Raw genomic sequence first — 20,610 nt, forward strand, 5'->3', positions numbered from 1 at the left:
CACCAAACTGGGATGTGAGACCCATTTTATGGATTTTATTGGGACAATTGACTGAGTCGTTCCACAAGGCTATGGTTGTAAGCCTTCAAAGAGAAAACCAGTCCTGTGAGATACTCAGTTTTGTCTGAGAAGTATGCCTAATTAAAAAGAAAAAAACACATACATACATATAGATAGATAGATTTATACATATATCTATATATCTATGTGCTTTAAGTGACTGCACTATCTTGACTTCATGAATTTTTTTCTTGAATTGATTTTCTGAGATGTACCTTATTTTTCCTGCTCAAGATCGTTGTATAAGAATCATGTTCCACATAGGTTTATCCATATGTAACAAGCTGCCTTTATTTTTCACTGGTTTTTAACTTGGAAAATCATCTGTATATTTCTTTTTCATAAAAAGACTTTTTTCCCCTAGCTAAGTTATTCTGACCCAGTGTATTACTGCTAACCAGAACTAATGGTTTGAATCTACCAGCCACTCAGAGGGAGAGAGATGATGTAATTGTTTCCATTACGATTTATAGCCTCGAGTTGACTTTGTAACTAATTAATTACACTTATCATTGGTAATTAATATTATAAAAAGCCCATGAATTATTGTATGAAAAGCCAATTTTATTTGTAAGCCTTACATTTAAAAATCAATTTTAAATAATTCACAGCCCCAGAAACCCAATGGAGTGTCATCATAAGTTGAAATTTAGTTGATGGCAATGGGTTTTATGTTCTAAAGGAGCTGTATGATAGATTTGCAGAGCTTCACTTTACCTGGGAAGTATTTAATGACTTTTTCTAAGCAACTTGGGTCATAGTTCCAAGGCTTGACTCTCATGAGGTGAAGAAATCAGGCTGGAAGGGATTCAGGGCCCCAGTGCTGTGTGAACCTCTTTCCCATTTAGGGGATGGGATGACTCGGGCCATATCTATGAATCACGTTCCAATGCTGATCCAGAGATAGGGCCTCTATTCTCAGGGGTCATGACCCTGATAAAAGCTGGGAAGAGAATTGAGGCTAGCCGTAGTAGCAGTTGATTGACTTAGACCAGTGAGCCATACTTGTTTTGTGTCAAGCAACTAGATGGAAGATCAAGTTTGAAAGAAGATGACCACCTTTCAGCTTCCAGGATCTCTGTCTTTTCTGGGAACCCTCATGGGGGACTTTGCTCCAGCTATTGGCATATATTAGGCAGTCTCTTCCTGTGTAATTAACTGCCTCTGGAAACCCATTAAAGAGTCAGCTATGGGTCTGTTCCAGCTTAACAGTACACAACAACAACCACAACATTGGCATATATTGGCAGACAAAGGGCAGAATACTTTGATGAATAGTCCCATCAGAATTTATCTCATGGGGAAATTCCCTTGAAGAACATCCCCTCCCAGAAGCAGGGATGATTTCTCTCTGGGGCATAAACACCATCAACCACTTAAATAAGCAGATATCTATATTCCATAAAAATATTTTAAAATTATATTTATTCTATTCTATTCTAATTTTTTTTTTAAATAGCACCTAATTTTTGTTTTAGGGGCTTTATTGCGGTATATTCAGGAGCTCTGGTGGCCTAGTGGCTAAGGAGTTATGCTACCAACCAAAATTCAGGAGGTTTGAATCTCTCAGCTGCTCTGTGGAAGAAAGATAGGTAGTCTCCTCTCATCAAATTTATAGCTTCTGGAAATGTTCTAAATGGTCAGCTGTGAGTTGGTTCCAACTTGGTGGCAATGAGCTTGAGTTTGTAAATTGAGGTTTATAATTCCACCCATTTGGAATGCGTAATTCACTGATTTTAGCATATCAACAACATTGTGACACTACTATCATAATTCAATGCTAGAATATTTCCACCATCCCAAAAAAGATACCTCATACCCATTTACAGTCAGTTCGCATTCCCATCCCTAGCTCCAGGCAGCTGCTAATATGTTTCTGTTTCCTTAGATTTTACATGAGTTTTTATACGTTCCTGACTGATGCAATTCCACCCCCCACCCCCGCATATTCTGGCAACTGCTATGTATGAAAGAAGAAGAAAACCTAGTCATTGGTGTGAAAAAGTCTGTATGTCACAGATCTGTTTTCCCTTTAGATCTTTTCTTCTCTGGACTGTAAGGTATGAGAGCTAAATCCTGGTCTTATTTCTCTCTCTGTCATTACTTAGCTCTCTTAACCTTTCTAAACCTCAGTCATGGAACTTTCTAGACCTCATTTCTTCACCTATACATGAAAGGATTTCTTTATTATAGCATGATCAACAATCATGCTTTTCCCTTTAACTTTTTTTATTGTGGTTGGAGTGAGAAAAGGTATGGGACACTTCACAAATTTCCATTGTCGTTCCTTGCACAGGGGCCATCAGCCCAGTTTTTAGTATATGCTGCTGAAGTAGGCACCCTTTTTTGAGTTGAAATCCTTTTTGATGAAAAATGATTTCTTGATTTATATGCTCTCTTAAGGCAGGCAGAGGACTGGAAAAAATGAAAATGAAAAATTTATTCAGAATTCACAAGACGCATAAGTGCATTTTAGGTTTGGAACTTCCTCCTCTTTTTTCTTGAATTGTGATTTTAATGAAAGTTTACAGAAAAGTTTTATTTTTATTCATTCATTGATGCACATGTTCCTCCCTAAACCACCTTCCCAGGTGTGTAACTTTTCTACTTCTGAAGTTATGAAAGCTCAGACTACACAGAATCTTTTGAAGCACCATGTGCCTGTGTTTATAGATGGAAACGATTAATGGGAATCTTTTCCTTCTCCCTCGTACTTTCTGATTTCTTCAAGTGTGTCTCAAGCCCAGCCTGGATGTGAGGCATGCAAGATCAGATCCTGGAAACACTTGGCTTGAATTGCAGTCTGTGTAGGGCAAATGCTCTGAGCTAGGAACTATAGTGTGCTGAGGTAGGGCAGGGCTGGGGCCAAGTCTGAAGGCTAGGAGAAGTTCATGTGAGAAACTGCTTGGCAGCTAGCTGAGCCAACTGATGACCCCAAACCACTAATTTCATGGGGGGGGGAGTGGAGAGAGGAGGTGTTGGAGCAAAATTGAAGGTTGGAGCTGAGAGAAGCATGATGGGGTTTGCATTTTTAAGCAGATCACTTTCTTCTTGCTTTTGTCCCCTACACATGGGTTAACTGTAGCTTTTGTTTTTTGCAGGGACAGAAAATGTAGCAAACTGATGAGGTTGGATTTTGGCACAGTAGGCATCTGGAGGGTGTTAATTTTCTGATGGGGAGACGTTCTTTAGTTTTGTAATTTATGGCGTCTGTAAATATGGGATTTTGTTTACTGTTGCCCTAATTACACCTCTGATATATTTTATTTAGCTTAATGTTTGATTTTTGTGCTCACGCCCAGAAGTAGTTTCCCAAAGGGCACCATTAAAAAAAATTTTAGATGATGTTTTGTCCTTGCAGCAGCTACAGCTGAAAGCAAGGAAATGGGTTTTTGGGGCACAGACTTTCTCATGGGCTCTGTGAACATTTTGCCTTTGTTTTGTGTAAAGCCAAGTTCTTAATCTTCTGTATGCTAAATATTATCCTCAACTGTTGTTGTCTAAAATAAATATAATACAAGCCACACATATAATTAGAAATGTTTTAGTAGCCGCATTTAAAAAGTAAAAACAAACAGGGGGATGTAGTTTTAACGCTGTATTTATTTGGCCTAACATATCCAAAATATTACCACTTAAACATGCAACCAGTTTAAAAAATTATTATGGTGAGATCTTGCATTCTTTTTCTTGCCCAGTCTTTGAAACTTGGTATGTATTTGACCAGTTGCTCTGGAGTTGATCCCAACTCATGGTGCCTCTTGTGTGTCCGAGTAAAACCTCCACAGGGTTTCAGAGACTGCTTCTCCAGGTAGCTCAGCAGACCCTTCCTTAGCTGGGCTTAGAACTCGACCTTTTCACTTAGCAACCATGCCCCCCATCTGAATTCAGATGCACTTCTGTAGTAAGCACATTTTAGGTGCTCAAGAACACTTTTGCCAGCAGAACCAAATTGTGTGGCATAGTCCTGGAGCATTCAGAGATTTTCAGTGGACACAAGAATGGGCCCTTAGAGGGGGTAAAAGAGACAAAACCACATGACTTATGAGCTGGGAGCAAAGCCCTATACAGGTTTACTCCTGTTAGAGAAACCTGATATGTAAAAAGTCATCTTGGCAGGAAAGGTAGAGCAGGAAATGATTATTCATGTTACAAAAGAATAAACCACAGGATCCTTTAAATAGTAAGCTCCCTTAGTGCACTGAAGAATATGACTCAGTTTTCCAAAACCTGATTGGCACTTGACATTTTGGTGCACCTTTTTTTGGGTCGAGAATGATTAGTCTTTGTCAACTGCAAGTTAGCATTTAGTTTATTGAGCACTTACTACACGTCACAGATGCTAATGGTGATTTGTATCCAAGAGGCATTTAGAGGCCCTCTGGGAGGATGAGACCCACTCATGTATTCACCACATGTGAGATTGCCTCAGAGCCGATCTCTTAGTGTAGAGAGGCCTGGGAGCTAGAGGATCCAGGAAGGCAGTAAGAGGCAGGCTGTTGGGCCAAGCCTGGGCCAGAAGGCAAGGAGTGTGTTGTGATCAAAGATGGATCAGGAAAGACCAGCAGCTTGGGATGTTGGAAAGACTCAAGGATTATGCAGTTATGCTTCATTGCAACCACCCACTTGCTGGTTTGTCCTGCTGTGGTAGTATATGTGTTGTTTTGATAGTGGAAGCAATGCCACTGTCACTTCAAATCCCAGCAAGTCACATGAGAAACAGTTTTTTGTGGAGCTTCCAGGCTAAGACAGACTAGCAAGAAAGACCTGGTGAACTACTTCTAAACATAGTCACTGAAAAGCCAGTGATTCACAGCAGAATATTGTCTGATGGTGTCCAAGATGTGAAGTTTGTACAGGATAGGGCAGTATTTTGTTATGCAGTACATACGTTGCCTTGAGGCTGAGCTGCCTCTGCCATAACCCCAGCCTGTTTTGTTTCTAAGTTCCCAGTTTTTCATCTACAGCCTTCCGGGTAGCAGGTATCTTAGTTCTCTAGTGCTGCAACAATAGAAATGCCACAGTTGAGTGGCTTTGGCTAACAGAAGTTTATTGTCTGACAGTTGAGGAGGCTGGAAGGCCAGTTTCTGCTGACAGCTTCAGGGGCTCCAGAGGAGGGCTCTTGTCTCCTCTGTTCTCCCAGTCTTCCTGTAGTGTGCTATCTACCTTTCTCCTTCTCTGTCACTGCTTTTCCTCTTGCTTATTCAGTCTGTTTTGATAGAAAAAAGGAATGACTTAAGACATTTCTTACACTGATCTTATCAATAGAAATACAAGCCATTCCCAAATAAGCGACTCTGGTGACCTAGTGGTAAGGAGCTGCACTGAAATCCCAAAGGCACACGACTCAAACCTGCCTGGAGGGAAAAAGATGGACAATCTCCTCCCATTTGATTAAACTGCCCCTGAAAACCAGCTGGAGGGTCAGCTATGGGTTGGTTCAGACTTGATGGTACATGATGACACCATGAACACTCCCAACTGGGATTATAACCACAGGATTATTGTTGTTAAGTGCTCTTCTGCCTGTTCTGACACATATTGACCAAAACACTGCCCAGTCCTGCACCATCCACACAGTCGTGAGAACCTTATTGCAGCCACTGTGTCAGTCCATCTTGTTGAAGATCTTCTCTTTTCTGCTCTCTACCTTATCAAACATGATGGTCACCTCCAGGAACTGGCCCCTTCTGATAACGTGTCCAAAGTACTTGAGACAAAATCTTCCCATCCTCACTTATTAAGAGCATTCTGGTTGTACTTCCTCCAACACAGGTTTCTTCTTCTGATGGGCCATCATATATTTAATACTCTTGACCAGTAACATATTTTAAATGCCTCACTTCTTCTCCAGCTTTCCCTATTCATTGTCCAACCTCTGCATGCGTGGGAGGCAATTGAAAATGCCCTGGCTCAGAACAGGTGCACATTAGTCCTCAAAGTGACATCTTTACTTTTTAACCCTTTAAGGTTTTTTTTGCCTCCCTATTTTCCTACTGCAGGACACCATTTGAGCTCTTGATTCAGGTCCCTGAAGGCTTTCATCGTGGATCCAGATAAAATGAAATCCTTGACAACTTCAGTCTTTTCGTTATTTCTCATGATGTTTCTTACTTAAGTTGTGAGGATTTTCGTTTTCTTCATGTTGAAGTATAATCCATACTAAAGACTGTAGTCTTTTATCTTCATCCATTAGTGCTTTAAGTCCTCAAGCAAGAGTGTGTCATCTGCATATCCTGGATTGTTAAATGAGTCTTCCTCCAGTCACGAGGCATGCAGAGTAAGTGTAGTAAAATGATGCACACCCTTCCTGATTGTTAATCATACCGTATTATCTGTTTAAACAACTAAGTGTTCTGGAATTCTTATTCTTTGCAGTTGTGTAAAGAGGAAAGGCAGCATGGGGATGGCTGAGGCTGACCTCTGCTCCACAAGGAGGAACTGCGCTGATCAACAATATCCACAGACGTGTCCCACCCATGCTCTTTCAACTAATTTCAGTACCATTCCTACTGTTCTCCTGGGTCTGAAATCTGTTGCAGTAGCTCAAAGACCAAACAGAACCATGTAGTTTTGAGGTTTATTAGAGAAGTTAACAGGTTACAATTCAGGTTGGCAACAGGATGCAATTTCTTAGTCAGGACAGCTTCTAAAGTATGCTAACATACCCTTCAGGCCTCAGGTTTGCAGCATTGGGAAATGCTACAAAGCCTCTTAGTTCTGTCAATTATGGCACGTTCTTCCCTCACTCTTAGTCCTCCAGCAACCTAGGGTGAAGGCCCCAGGTCTAGCTCTGTGGGACAGCAGTCCCAGGTCAGCTCTGTCTCACGTCAGATATCTGTGCTGCAGCTACTGGTGTTTGTGTAGGTCCAGGTTTGACTGGTGCAAGAATCCCAGGCCCCAAAGGATACACACTGCACTTTCTTGTTTCTTCATTCTTGTTGGTAGAGAGGTTGCCAAGTTTTTGCTACTGAACCTGCTTGATTTAAATGTGATGGGATGAATTCCCTTGTGGATAGACTAACACATCCTGTTTTCATGTTCTTACCCAGCCATATGGCAACATCAAGCGAAATGGCTAGGAAAGCCATTTTTGAACACCAGCAAAGTTTCCTTAATTTGTTATGATCCACACAGCTGAATGCCTTTTCTTTCTTTTTTTTTTAAATTAAATTTTATTAATTTTAATGAACATTTACAGAGATTGTGGGTTTCCATTCATTCATTGTTGCACTATTTTCACTACCCTCCTCCCCAGTTCATTCCTCTTTTTCCTTCCCCCTTGAAAATCTGTTTTAATTGTCCAATTGCCATAGTGCTTGTCAAAGCCAGTTCTGATTAATCTCCTTTGTCAGTGTGTCCTTTGCCATTCCCTATCACTCCTCCCCGAGAGAGACGTCACCGACGTCACCCTGATTCATAAGGAAAAGGGGATGGCGTATTCTCTTAGTTACTTCCTGCTGAAAAGGGATGCTGTAGGTTTCAGGGTGAAGATCTTCTCTCACTACTCTAAAGGGCCCCTTTGGCAATAGGAAACACGTAGACTATTGTGGAGATTGATTTTGGAATTTAGATTCACTGTTATCAATTGTGCTTAGCCGTACATGTTCATATGAACTGTTGCAGCCTAGAAGACACAAATCTAGCTAACAAGTTAAAAGTACATGAGTCAAAAATTAAAAAGCAATAATATTCCAAGTAGAGGTTCTAATAGTGGCACAAATCAAGTTACAGAGGGAAGGTAGATCTTAAAATATAAGGCCTGTGACTAGCACTTTTTCTATTATACTATAAAGGTTAGGAACCACAAAATGTAGAGGCTCACCTATGTCATTTATTGTTCTTAAGTCCTAGACCAAATTCCGTCTACCACTGGGTTGTTTTACAGCTCAGAAGTCTGCATGCAAGGCAGAGGTGAAGTAAGAAACTGCTTATGAGGTTTTCCATCAGTTCCAACAACTAAGAAATAGTGAGAAGATTTGGGACCTCAGAAGGCTTTTAGGACCAAATAGTAGGCTCTTGTGTCCAGGAGAAAATGAATATTCTTACCACTAATGTTAATCCTCACCCACAGTTCTTCTGGGAGGATCTAAATCGTTGAAGTGTCCTCCTTTGTTTCCAGCTGAGAGCTGGGGCCTGTCAGTCCTGTCAGCCACGAGGACATGATGTAGGCCACCCTTGGCCAGGTGTCCTTCAGATCCACACTTAAAGCAAGTGTGGGAGCTTCCTCTCTACTCCCTTGCCTATCTGTGGTTCTCGTCTGTCACACTGTGACAGACCCTCTATGAGGTGGATTGATTCAGTGACTGGGGTGATCGGGATGGGTGTGTCGGAGGCAGTGCGATTGGCACAGGATAGAGCAGGGTTTAGGGCTGTTGTACATAGGGTCGCTATGAGTCGCAAACGACTCGACGGCACATAACAACAAACAACAACAACATGCCTCCTTTGAAGAAATCTTTGCCAAATCCAAGGTCATGAACATTTATCTCTTCCATAAGTTTTTTTCTTAAATTCAGTTCTAGAATGTGTTTTTTTACTTCCTTGTTGCACATTTTCTTCCCCCTCACCCCCACATTTAATTAGTTTTGTATGCGCATTCTTTATAGATATCATGTGCACTATGTAATCTGTTTTGATCCCGTGGTGCTTGAAAAATTTGTCTTTGAATTCCTTTAATGCTTCTGCATTATTGTTAAGATACTCACTGGTCTTTTTGGGGTTTCTTTTCTTGGGGTGTCTGCAGGTACTTTTAGGCGAGAGACCCCATCTCTTTTCATTTGTACGTCTATAGAACCCAGCCTAGAACTTGGTGCCTGGTTGGCTCAATTTTGATTAAATTAAATCACAAACCTTATTTAACAAATATCTCAACCTTCCTTCTTCCATTCTTTACCAGAACCTCTAAGTCGCTACTTTGCCATTTTGGGTTTTGCACATTTTCTCCACCCCGCATACATTTCCCCATCACTCACTCATTCATTCAGAGCTTCAAACAAGAAAGATTAGTTTTGTCTGTATTGTAGTAGTTGTAAGGAGAGGCTTGAAGTCTAGATGAATTGAAAAGTCACCTGTGGATACATTGGCTCGTCCATGCATTGGCTACCTCTGTTACCTGATATAAGCACTTGGGAAAGAAGAAGAGTTGGGGTGGTTTTTTGTTGTTGTTGTTGCTTTACTCACATGTTGCTTCCACCTCTTCTCAATTAATGTAGATGGTCATAGGCTGGGCAAACAATGGAAAATGATATTGGTGCCTAGGAGTTCATGTGTTGAGAGTGCAGTATAGGCAGTCTGTGACACTGTTCAGCTAGCTGAGTTCTCCGATAAGCTGTCTCTGCACACATTGTTGCTGAGAGATGAGCAGCATTCCCTTGTGGTGAGAATGATTATCATCAACATTTTACTGAAAACATTTTTCCCAGAAAGGTAGTATCACTCTGTTAGTATTGACAAAGGAGGGGGACCACAAGCCAAACTTAGGAAGATGGTGCTGGGTTACTCTGGGTGACACAAACATTGCTCGCTGTCATTGTGTGATTTCCCCTCTGAACCCCCTACTGGCCCAGAGACCTGTAGGTCACCCTGCTGGGGCCTGACCACGAGTAGCACTTGGTGGTTTCTATGCTGCAGCCCTCTGGTTAACCATAATTGGGTTGCTGTGTGTGGCACTGGTACTTTGAGTCTTCAGAGAGGGGAAATCCCTATACTGTGACTTCACTGACCTTCATCGATGCTGAATCTCCAACTTCACCAACCATCCATTTCATGTCTAAGTTGCTCGTTCTCTTCTCTTTCTTTCAGTGGAGGCCATAGTAGAGTTTGACTACCAGGCCCAGCACGACGATGAGCTGACCATCAGCGTGGGTGAGATCATCACCAACATCAGGAAGGAGGATGGAGGCTGGTGGGAGGGACAGATCAATGGCAGGAGAGGTTTGTTCCCTGACAACTTTGTAAGAGTGAGTACAACGCGAAACCCTTTTTATGTGTCCTGTGTGGGGTCTGCTGTAGAAAGGTCATGGGTCGCTGGAGGACAGGGTTCCTGGGACTCTCTCTGGGGATACATATTTAGCTTGACCCCCTGTGTTATCTCAAGAAGAGCATCTATAGCTCTGCCCTTTGTTTAACTGTTTAGAAATCAATCTTTTAAGGTCTAGAATGGTATCTGTCCAAACTGTATCACTTTTTAAAAATTCCACAAAGATACAAAGCTTGTTAAAGTGTCTTATTTATGTACTTACTTATTTGCTTTATAGTTTAAAAGCATGTTGTCCCTTTAGAGTATTCTTGTTAATATGTTACATTGCTACATTAGTAAATAATGTTTTATTGAGTGAAAAGGGGTCATCTGGGAGGCTGTTCTGCATAGGAAATACCAAATAAGTGTTAAGTCCTTGTACTGTAAACTTCCTTTCTGTCACTAGAGAAAAAGGATTGTTTTCAATGGTGAGAGTTACATTTGCAGGAATTCCTGTACCCCTGATGTCACTTCTGTGGTGCCAGGCCAGGCTTAACAGGACTGTGGCTGAGGGTGGCAGATAAAGTGAGGAAGGCTAGACTGAGAAAAAGCAGATAAACACACAAACAGAATGGACTTGGGCCCAGAGTGACCCCATATTTGCAGAGTAGAGGTCCATAGGGTTTTCAGCCTTTTGGAAGCAGATCACTAGGTCTGAGTGAGTTTGAACCACCAACTTTTTTGCTGCAACTGAGACATTTACCCATTTACTACTGAGAGGAGCAGGTAGGGCCCCCCCCCCAAGAGCCCTGAGTGCTGAGGTTTTATGAAAAGTGGTTCTTGGTGGAAAAGTTGATCGAGTCTATATGTCGAACACCCTGGGCATTGCACACTGTGGTCCTGACCTTCTCCTTTTCCCTAGCTGAGAACCTGGGGTGGGGGTGAATGACTCACTGTTAGTCTTTCTTCAGGATCCTGCCTCAGGGCCTTCCTGCTAACTAGTCTCTCCTTCTCAGTCATTCAATCAATCTTCCAATCTCTCTCCTCCTCCCTCCCTTTCTCTCCTTTCACCCTTTATTTCCTCATTCCTTTCCCATCTCCCCTCCCTTTGTCTCTGTCTTCCTTCTTCTCTTTTCTCTCTTTCCTGTGTTGAAGGCTGGAGAGAGTTTTGTTGGCAACACGCTGATAAACATTGCTTTGTGTCAGTAGTAATAGTAGCCTTAAACTCTCTTTTTCTTGGACTACATGTTTATCTAACCCCGCTAGCCTAGTGGTAAGTTGTGCTGCCAACCGAGCTGGTCTGTGGGAGAAAGATGGACACTCTCTTTCCATGTGATTTACGGCTTGTGATAACCTGCTGACTGGTCAGCTGTGGGTCGGTTCCCGACTTGACAGCACACAGCACCTGGTGGTGCAATAGTTAAGCAGTCACTTGCTACCAGAAAACAATTTGAGTCTACTCACTGGCTCCATGAGAGGAGGACCTGGCACTTTGTTCCCATGAACATTATAATCTAGAAAACCCTTGGAAGCCAATTCGACTCTGTCATAAAGGGTCACTATGAGTTAGAAATGGACTTCAACAGCACCAAACAAGAGTCGGACCTGACAGCACTTTCCCATTTTAAGAGTAGGAAAGTATTGCACCTAGTCCATGGAAGTAGACTTGATAAAACAAAAAAATTATTTTGTTTTCCCAAATAAAAAACCTTTGTTTTGAGAAAACACTATCCTTGAAGTTAAACCAGATGGAGGTATGGAAGGAGGGTGTTTTCAGATGAAAGGGCATCAGTGGACATGAAGAAAAGATAGAGAGAAGAGGAAAGTAGGGGAAAGAGAGGGATCGTTAGGAAAAGGTGTAACTTTAAGGTAAGGCCAGCTGTGCTTTGAAAGCCTTTGTCATGTCTTCTTCACAAACAACTAAGACACAGAATCAGAACACTTCAGAGTTGGGAGTTGCTTATCAAACATGCTAAATGTACTCAGCGTTTTAAGGCTAATAGGTGTAGTAGCCAGAGTGCCAAAAGCATTTGTGGAAGGGACAGGGAAACCGGGGCAGGAACAGCAGGATAGGACAGATTCACCCAGGCTGTGGGACCCCACCTGTCCCCACTGAGTGCCAGGGAATGGAGGACTTCTTCATCTATGCAATGAGAAGAAGACGGTCCCATTGCCTCACTCTTCTTCATCTGCTTTCCCATGGGCTTTGGTACAAGTGGAGCCCTGCTTGGATGTGACCCCGAGGGTGCGAAGGCAGCGAGGGAGGTTGGGGGTTACCTGTGCCTGTGAGGGTGCCATGCACTGGCTAGGTCCTTCTTGATGGTCACTGCTTCCGTGATGTCCACCTTCCTCCATATCTTTCCTCACCTCTACAGGTATGAGGACTCTCTTATGTCTAGCCCTGAATGCTGATTTGGGGTTTTGTTATACTCTACCCATTTTGGAAAAGATTCTTAAGAACCTGTACCTCAAATTATGCTAATCTGGACCATCTGCTTGCTTTTGAAAGCCTGACCTCCCCAAGAGGCCGTTATGGAAGTAAAGGAGACAGTGTGTGGACATCACTTAGCACAGTGGCCCACCACTACTGATTGTGCCACTGTCCTCGCTGGCAGAGAATGGATGGAGCCCTTGCCTTGGGCTCGGAGTACCTGGGTCTTGCCTACTCAGTGGACATCTCAGCTCAGCTTGAGCACTTCCAGTGAGGGCCAGCAATGTTCCTGTTTCACCTGGGGCGGAGAGAGAAGGTGGCAGGCACATTGCCACTGCACTGCTTGTGGCTGTAGCATTTGGCAGAAAAAGAAACTTCTATTCTTTCATATGGCTGAGTCTATTTTCAAATCTTCACCCACTGGGAATGTTTTAGGCCTATTATTGAAAATTCAGTAGGAGGATGCAGCAGAGTTTAACCATAACGAAAACTCCCGTAGTGAATTCTAACAGTAGAAAATACTTTTTTTAAGTAATCATCGTTCTGTTGGCATAAGTTTTCACTTTTGAAAGTGAAAGACATGTGTCTTATTTAGTTCCAGAGTTATTTGGACCCACAAATTAAACCAGACGAACTTGTGGAATTCTGTTGTTTTATTCTGTGACTCTGTTTAGATGATACCATTGTCAGAGAGCCTACCTTAAGCAATGTCTTGACTCACTTTTGAGAATTGTTAATATGTGATCCACCAAGGGGCAGGTCTTCATTTAATTCTGTATTGCCTCAGCCTCTCAAGAGAAAAATATCAGTGAGAGCCATTATTCCCGTACTCAACCAGGCTGTCTCATGCTCTCAGGTTAAAATAAATGTACCCACCTTGGCTTCATGGCCTCTTGAGTTTGTATCTCTCTTTTAATTTGAGTTGTTATTGTTGTTGTTATGTGCTGTCCTGTGGGCCCTGATGCATAGCTGACCAGGCAGCCAGGGTTTTTTTCCTTTTTGTTTTTTATTTTATATTGGTTTGCTCTCAGAGTTTGTATACATTGTGTGTATTTCATACAATCATTCCTATGTATTATGTGTGGGTTTTTTTTTAAAGAAAACCTTTTTTTTTGCATTATGTTTTATGAAATCAATCACCATTGGACCTTGCCCATCATTACCCTGCCTTTCAGGTCCCTGCAAGATCCTTCCCATTTCCTTCACCCCCCTCCCTCCACCTACCAAACTGTGCAGCCCTGTGGTTTCACCTCCACTCATCCTCACCTCTCTGCTCCCACCCTTTCCCCCCTTGGGTCCTTATATATTTTTTACTAGTTATCCTTCTATTTTTACAATAATGGTCTTTATTATGCAGTATATGCCCTTTTTGTTTTTTTGTGAGTTTTTTTTTTATTGTTGGTGGGTACTGTCAAATCAGATCCAATTGGCACAGGTGGAGATTGCCCCTCCTTCTCCAGCAAAACATCTGGTGGATTTGAACCACATGCCTTCAGGTTTGCAGCACAGCTTCTTGCCAGTAGGCTACCAGAGCTCTCTTAGTATTTGTCCTTATGAGATTGAGTTAGTTCACTTGGTATAATACTCTCCAGTCTCTCCATAGTTAATGTAGTATTTTTTAAAAAATCATTGCTCCAGAGTACTCCATAGTATTTCATTGTGTGAATGTATCACAGTTTCTCAATTCATCCGGTTGTAGATGGACATTTGCCAGCCATATTTTAGAGGCTATAAATCGCATGGGAAGACAGTGCCCATCTTTTTCCCATGAAGTAACTGGCTATTTCAAACTTCCTTGACCTCTAGGCCACAGAGCTTCATTTATTTGGTTAGTTCTTATTTATTTATTGTAAATGGGGGGAAGAGGTTTTTTAATTGCTTCTTCTTACTCCTTCTCCTCACCTACTCTCTTGGGGTACAATCCTCTTTATTCCTCTCTTTTTTTATCAGTTAATTTTTTAAAAGATAGATCTATCAACAATCTGCGTTGCGCAGGTGACACAACCCTGCTTACTGAAACTGGGGAGGACCTGAAGCGCTTGCTGCAGACGGTCAAGGACTGCAGCCTCCAATATGGATTGAGGCTCAATATTAAGAAGACAAAGTTTCTCACCATTGGGCCAATTGGCAGCATCAGGATGGATGGTGAAGAGATTGAGATTGTTCACAGCTTTAGTTTGCTTGGCTCCATAGTCAACACTCTAGGCACCAGCAGCCAGGAAATAAAAAAACGTATTGTGATAGGAAAGTCTGCTGTTAGGGTCCTCTCCAGGGTACTGAAGAGCAATGGTGTCTCTCTGGAGAGTAAGATGCATCTGATACAGGCCATGGTCTTTGCTATCACTTGTTATGCATTAGAGAGTTGGACAATGACCAAGGAGGATAGAAGGAGAATTGATGCCTTTGAGCTGTGGTGCTGGAGAAGAGTATTGAGGGTACCATGGACTGCTAATAAAACAGATTCATCCTGGAAAGGGTCAAACCATGCGGCTCCTTGGAGGCAAGGATTCTGAGGCTTCGTCTGATATACTTCGGTCATGTTGTAAGGAGAGACCAGTCCTTGGAGAGGGACATCATGCTTGGGAGGGTGGAGGGCAGGCGCAGGAGGGGAAGGGCCTCTATGAGGTGAATAGATTCAGTGACTGGATTAATTGGGATTGGTGTATCAGAGACAGTGCAACTGGCACAGGACAAAGCAGAGTTTAGGGCTGTTGTACATAGGGTCAATATGAGTCGCAGGAACTCAGTGGTACATAACAACAACAACAATAACAACAGCAACAACATACTTTACAAAGAGTTCAATGTGTAAGAGTGTGGCTTGATGATTTCTTGCGTAAGTATATACCTCTGTAACCACCATATAGGTCAGTACGATTTCTGTCCCTAACAGAAGGTTCCATCATGTCACTTCCTAGTCATACTCTTTCCCTGCTGGATTCAGAAGAGGCCATAGAATAAGGGATATCTATCACCTGATGGCAGGTGGATCTTGTCTGAGAGCAGAAGATATTAGGAAGGTGTTTACTTGTGTTTTCACTGACTATGCAAAGTAATTTGTCTGTGTGGATCATAACAAATTATGGCTAACATAGAAAAGAATGGGAATTCCAGAACACTTTATCATGTTCATGTGGAACCTATACATGAACCAGGAAGCAGCTGTCCAGACAGAACAAAGAAACACTGCATGGTGGACTGTATTTTTCCTCCATATCTATTCAATTTGTATGCTGGACAATTCTAGAATCTGGACTATTCTAGAAGCTGGACTATATGAAGATTGTGACATCAGAATTTGAGTATGACTTAAGCACAGCCACTGGTGGCCTAGTGGGTAAGGAATTGTGCTGCCAACCCAAAGGCAGGCAGTTAGAATCCACCAGTTGCCCTATAGGAGAAAGATGGACATTCTTCTCTTGTGTTAGTTACAGCATATGAAACCTGCTGGAGGCTCAGTTATGAGTTAGTTGTGACTTGATGACACATAATGATACCAACAACATAGGTTGCTATGCAGAGGACACAACCTTGTTAGGAAAAAAGTGAAGAAGACAATAAGCACTTACTAAGGAAAATCAAAGACTTCTGTATGGATTACACCTCAGCATCAAGAATACAAAAATCCTCACAACTAAATCAGTAAGCAACATCATGATACATTAAGAAAGGGTTAACAGTAGTAAGGATTTTGGTTTTCGTGAATCCATAATCAACACCTGCAGTGGTAGCAATAAGAAAACCCAAAGATATGTTGCATTGGTCAAATCTGCTGTCACCAGCTTCTTTAAAATGCTAAAGAGAAAGGATGTCAGTTTAAAAACTAAGGTGCATGTTATCCAAGCTGTGATATTTTCCATTGTGCTTTATACGTCTGTGAAAGTTGGACAATGAAAAAGAAAGACTAAAGAAGAATTGATGTTGAATTGTGGTAGTGTCGGATACTGTGGACTTCCAAAAGAACAAACATATCTATCTTAGGGGAAGTGCAACAAGGGTGCTCCTTAGAGGCAAGGATGGTGAAACTTCTTCTCATATACTCCGGTCCTGTTAGAAGGCACCAGTCCTTTGAAAAAGACATTACCTTGGGAAAAGCAGAGGGCCAGCTAAAGAGAGGATGACTTTTAACAAGCTGAATTGAAAGAGTGACTATCAACCTCCTCAATCATGGTGGAGATGGGGCAGATGGAGCCGAGTTCTGGTCTACTGTCATAGGGCTGCTGAGAGCCGTAGGCCACTTGATAACACCTAACAACAATCACCTCTTCCCTGGGGCTCTTCCCTCATGTGATCTGTCCATGTAGATTTGTTTGACCTGTGCTTGAGTTTTGTATGGATGCATAGAGTATGTGGTCTTCTGTGGCTAGGTTTCTTCATCTAACTGTTATTAATAGAAGTCAGTGGTTGATGCTTGCTATAGGAATATGTCACAATTTATCCATTTTCCCATTGATGTATTTTCGGGTTCCTTCCAGTTTAGCGCTTTTATGAGTAAAGGCTTTGAGCCTTCTTATATAGTTAACTCTTCTTATAGATATAAGCACTTATTTCTCTTGGATATATTCATAGGAGTAGAATTGCTGCCCAATTCATTTCTGTATGTTTACATTTTTGCATGTAAAGCTGTAGCCTCTGGTTGTGGAGAGACTACACACTGTGCCTTGAGTCTCATATGTGCCCTGCGAGCCACTCTTGTCTGTCTGATTTTGCCTTCATTTAGTTGTCCTTTGAACACAGCAGGTAAGAGGCCCTGAAATCCAGGACCCATTTCCCAAGGACTGATTTGATTGTTAGGCCTGTGAACTGGCCAAAGCTACTTTGGAAATCATTAAAAACATATAAATCAATAGTGAGCATGTACGTTTTATCTGACTCATCTAATGAGAGAACTAACAGAAGGACAACTGATTCAGTGAGATTGTGAAAAACAGATCACAAGTCATTGGAGAAAGGAATGCTCAAATAAGGTTGCTGCTTTACATTCAGATCGGGTTACTGTCTTCTAGAACAACAAAACTTCACCTTTAGGGGTTATCATCTCTACCAGAAAAGAAAAATGAAAGCAACATACCTCATAATTTTTCTCCATGATAACCTCTGACTTTACAGGGTTGTAACGTGTCTAAAGGCCTTATAAATAAATGGTTTATAAAAGTCTTATGAATTGTTGGTTAAATCAAGTTACATTTCCAGAGTGAGTCTGATGACCCTCTCGGGCCTTATTAGTAAGCATAATTAGTATAGTAAATGTGGCATTTAAAGGTCACAGAGTTGTCTTTTTTAGCCTGTTTTCCAAGGCTTGGTTTTTTGAAAAAAAAAAAGTGGTACATAGTGGAGGTAGTACTCTGTCAATGTACTGTCCCAGTTGTTTTTAAATAATCTTCAGCAAGACCGAATTTCTCCTTAGAGGCTAGGATTTTGAAGCTCTGTGTCACATACTTTGGCCGCGTGGCCAGGAGAGACCAGTCCTTGGAGAAGAACATCATGTTTGGAAGAGTGGAAGGACAGCACAGGAGAGGAAGACTCAGAGTGAGATGGATTGATACAATAGCTGGAGCAATGGGAGTTGGTGTGTTGGAGTCAGTGAGACTGGCTCAAGACAGGGCAGGCTTCAGGTCTGTTGTACTTTGGGTCTCTACGAGTCACAAGGTGACTTGATGTCACCTAACAACAGTAGGAGGTCTGAGGTACTTAGTAGGCTTTCTAGATACTCAAAAACATCCTCATAAAGCTGAAAAAGTTCCATTATTGAAAGCAAATCGAGGCTTGTTTATAAGGATTCATTTACACATGTTGGATTGAAAATATGAGGCCTTTTTTTTTTAACTTTACTCTCAGATCCACACAACAGTATCCTTTATCAAGCAAGGAACTTAGACGGAGTCTTTTTTTTTTTTATTTCCCTGACATCGAACCACACCTCTGTATTTCTTAATAGACAGCCCAGTGAATTTCAGAACAGAGAGACCTTAAAACTATAGCCTGGAATGATAAGTGTGTGTCATCTCTTTTTGGTGAGAGTTGTTGGAAAAGGTACAACAAGACCCGGATGTTCCAAATAGACATGTGCCTCACAAATAGACATGTGGCAAGCAGGAAACTGTGGTAGGGGTTTAAAGAATCAGCTTGTTGATCTTTAAGTTGAGCTGACACTATCTCTGAGGAAGTGAGCTGTTTGCCTTGCCTATTGATGGATGTGTGAGGTTCCATACATATATTTTACATACCGCCTGCCCCATTGTCACAGGGTGTGCTGTAGCTCAAATGTCAGATGCTGAACAGAACACTTCAATTTGGTTGCCTTGCTGCCTCAGCTTCACATTCTAGGTGTTTTGTACAGCTCTTTGGCATATTCAGAATTTCTTTGTTTTTAAACAAACTCTTGGTAAGAGACTGTATTTATGTAAAATAGTGAATGAGTACAGGATTGCTTTAAAAAAAAATCAGTGAAATGGAAGACCAGTATTTCGCATATGTGCCTCCCTTAGAGACAAAGCTTGTTACTTTTCTTAATTTAAGAAAGAATCACACATTTACTTTAGCAAGTGGTATAAAATAGACATTTTCAGGTGGCCTAGTGGGTAAGGACTTGTGCTGGAAACTCAAATGGAGGCAGTTCTAATCCGCCTGCTGCTTTTTGGAAGAAGGATGGACAGTCTCCTCCTACCATGCAATTTACTGCCCCTGAAAACCTGCTGGAAAGTCAGCTATGGGTTGGTTCCAACTCCATGGTGCACAGCAACAACATCCTATGATAAGAAGCCATGGTAGTACAACAAATTACCTGTTGGGCTGCCATCCCAAAAGTTAGCAGTTCAAGTCCACCAACCTCTCTGAGGGGAGTCTTCTGTAAAGATTTAAAGCCTAAGAAACCTGCTAGTTGCTCTGAGTTGGAATTGACTCAATGGCAGTGGGTTTGGTTTTGGTTTTATTTGGTATTTAGCAAACTTCAAGTGGGTCAGATTTTAACACCCCCCCCCCAAGCCATGAATTTTGTGACTAACGCTGATGTTGTTTTCACATTGTCATTGTTGAAAGATAGCAGGGATTTTCTAGGCGTGTTTTACAATGTGCAGAGCCTCTTCCATCTCAAAGCATAGACTTAGCCTTGGCTGGCTTGGTCTGCTTTCTTCAGTGAGCAAACATTGGCCCAGGGGCTTCGGAGTGCCAGGCACCAGGACATTTCAGTACAAGCAAGACACCGTGAATGGAATACTTGTACTGTCACAATGTGACTTCTCTCCCAGGATAATGGCTTAAGCTCCTCTCCCCTGGTCTTTGGTCATTTAGGACTTTGGAGACCAAGTACCAGACATTTTTCTGCAAAAATGTTTAACTCTTCTGGGTTAAAATGCTGCTTAAGAATGTTCTGACAGGATTTATCAGACCAACCTGTTAGAACATCTAAAAGGAACTGAGAGTTAACTTTTTAGCCCTAATTGCTGTGTCACTTTATGAAATAATCATGGCTGTGTTTTACTGAAAGCACATCTTAGTCTGGCATCGTGCACATAGCTGCCTGCGTGCACGATGACCAGATTTTATTAAGTACTTCCTGTACTTTAGGCAAAAGAGAAACTAAGCCCTTCATGTCTTACCTCTTTAAATCCTTGATAAGATAGTTACTATTTTCATCATAGCTGTTTTTCAGAAAAGGTAACTGAGTCACTTCAAGGTTAAAAAACTTATACCTCGTCACATAAGCTAATGAAGAACAACAAGAACATTTGAACCAGGGTTGACTGACTCTAGAATCTGAACCCCTACAGGGGAATTGTCTGAGCATTTGCATTGTCGCCTGCCTGCGGCATCTGACTTTCCCTACTCAATAGCCGACCACTCAGAATTATGGTTGTTAATTCGCTTTGTGAATTTTACAGAATACTCTTCAAAAACTGACTGTTTCCACATAAAAGAACAACCTTTCCCTGGATTTATGGGCCTGCACTATTTTTTCCCTACAAATTCTGAGGCAGTTGGAGAAGTTTACACATTTTACTGATTTGTAAGCAAATGTCATTTCTCAGAATTCAGGCCATGCTTTGGAGAAGGAGCTCCACCGCCTTTTCCATTAGCGGTAAATAATCCAGATGTGTGACTATACAGTTGTTCCCTATCCATGGGACTGTTGAAAGCAGGCAATTTCTGCTCAAACTAT

General features: G+C 41.8%; 1 protein-coding gene across 1 annotated transcript in view; it reads left to right on the plus strand.

The window, feature by feature from the left end:
* The window catches only part of SH3KBP1 (SH3-domain kinase binding protein 1), a 445,368-nt gene that overhangs the window by 79,162 nt on the left and 345,596 nt on the right, over window positions 1–20,610 (plus strand). Inside the window, exon 2 of the mRNA XM_006893795.1 lies at window positions 9,865–10,022. Coding sequence (XP_006893857.1) covers window positions 9,865–10,022 — 158 coding nt within the window. The remainder of the gene's footprint in view (window positions 1–9,864; window positions 10,023–20,610) is intronic.

Source organism: Elephantulus edwardii, unplaced genomic scaffold (genome assembly GCF_000299155.1).
Source record: "Elephantulus edwardii isolate Elephantulus edwardi_28Jun2011 unplaced genomic scaffold, EleEdw1.0 scaffold00131, whole genome shotgun sequence".
NCBI classification, from domain to species: Eukaryota; Metazoa; Chordata; class Mammalia; order Macroscelidea; family Macroscelididae; genus Elephantulus; species Elephantulus edwardii.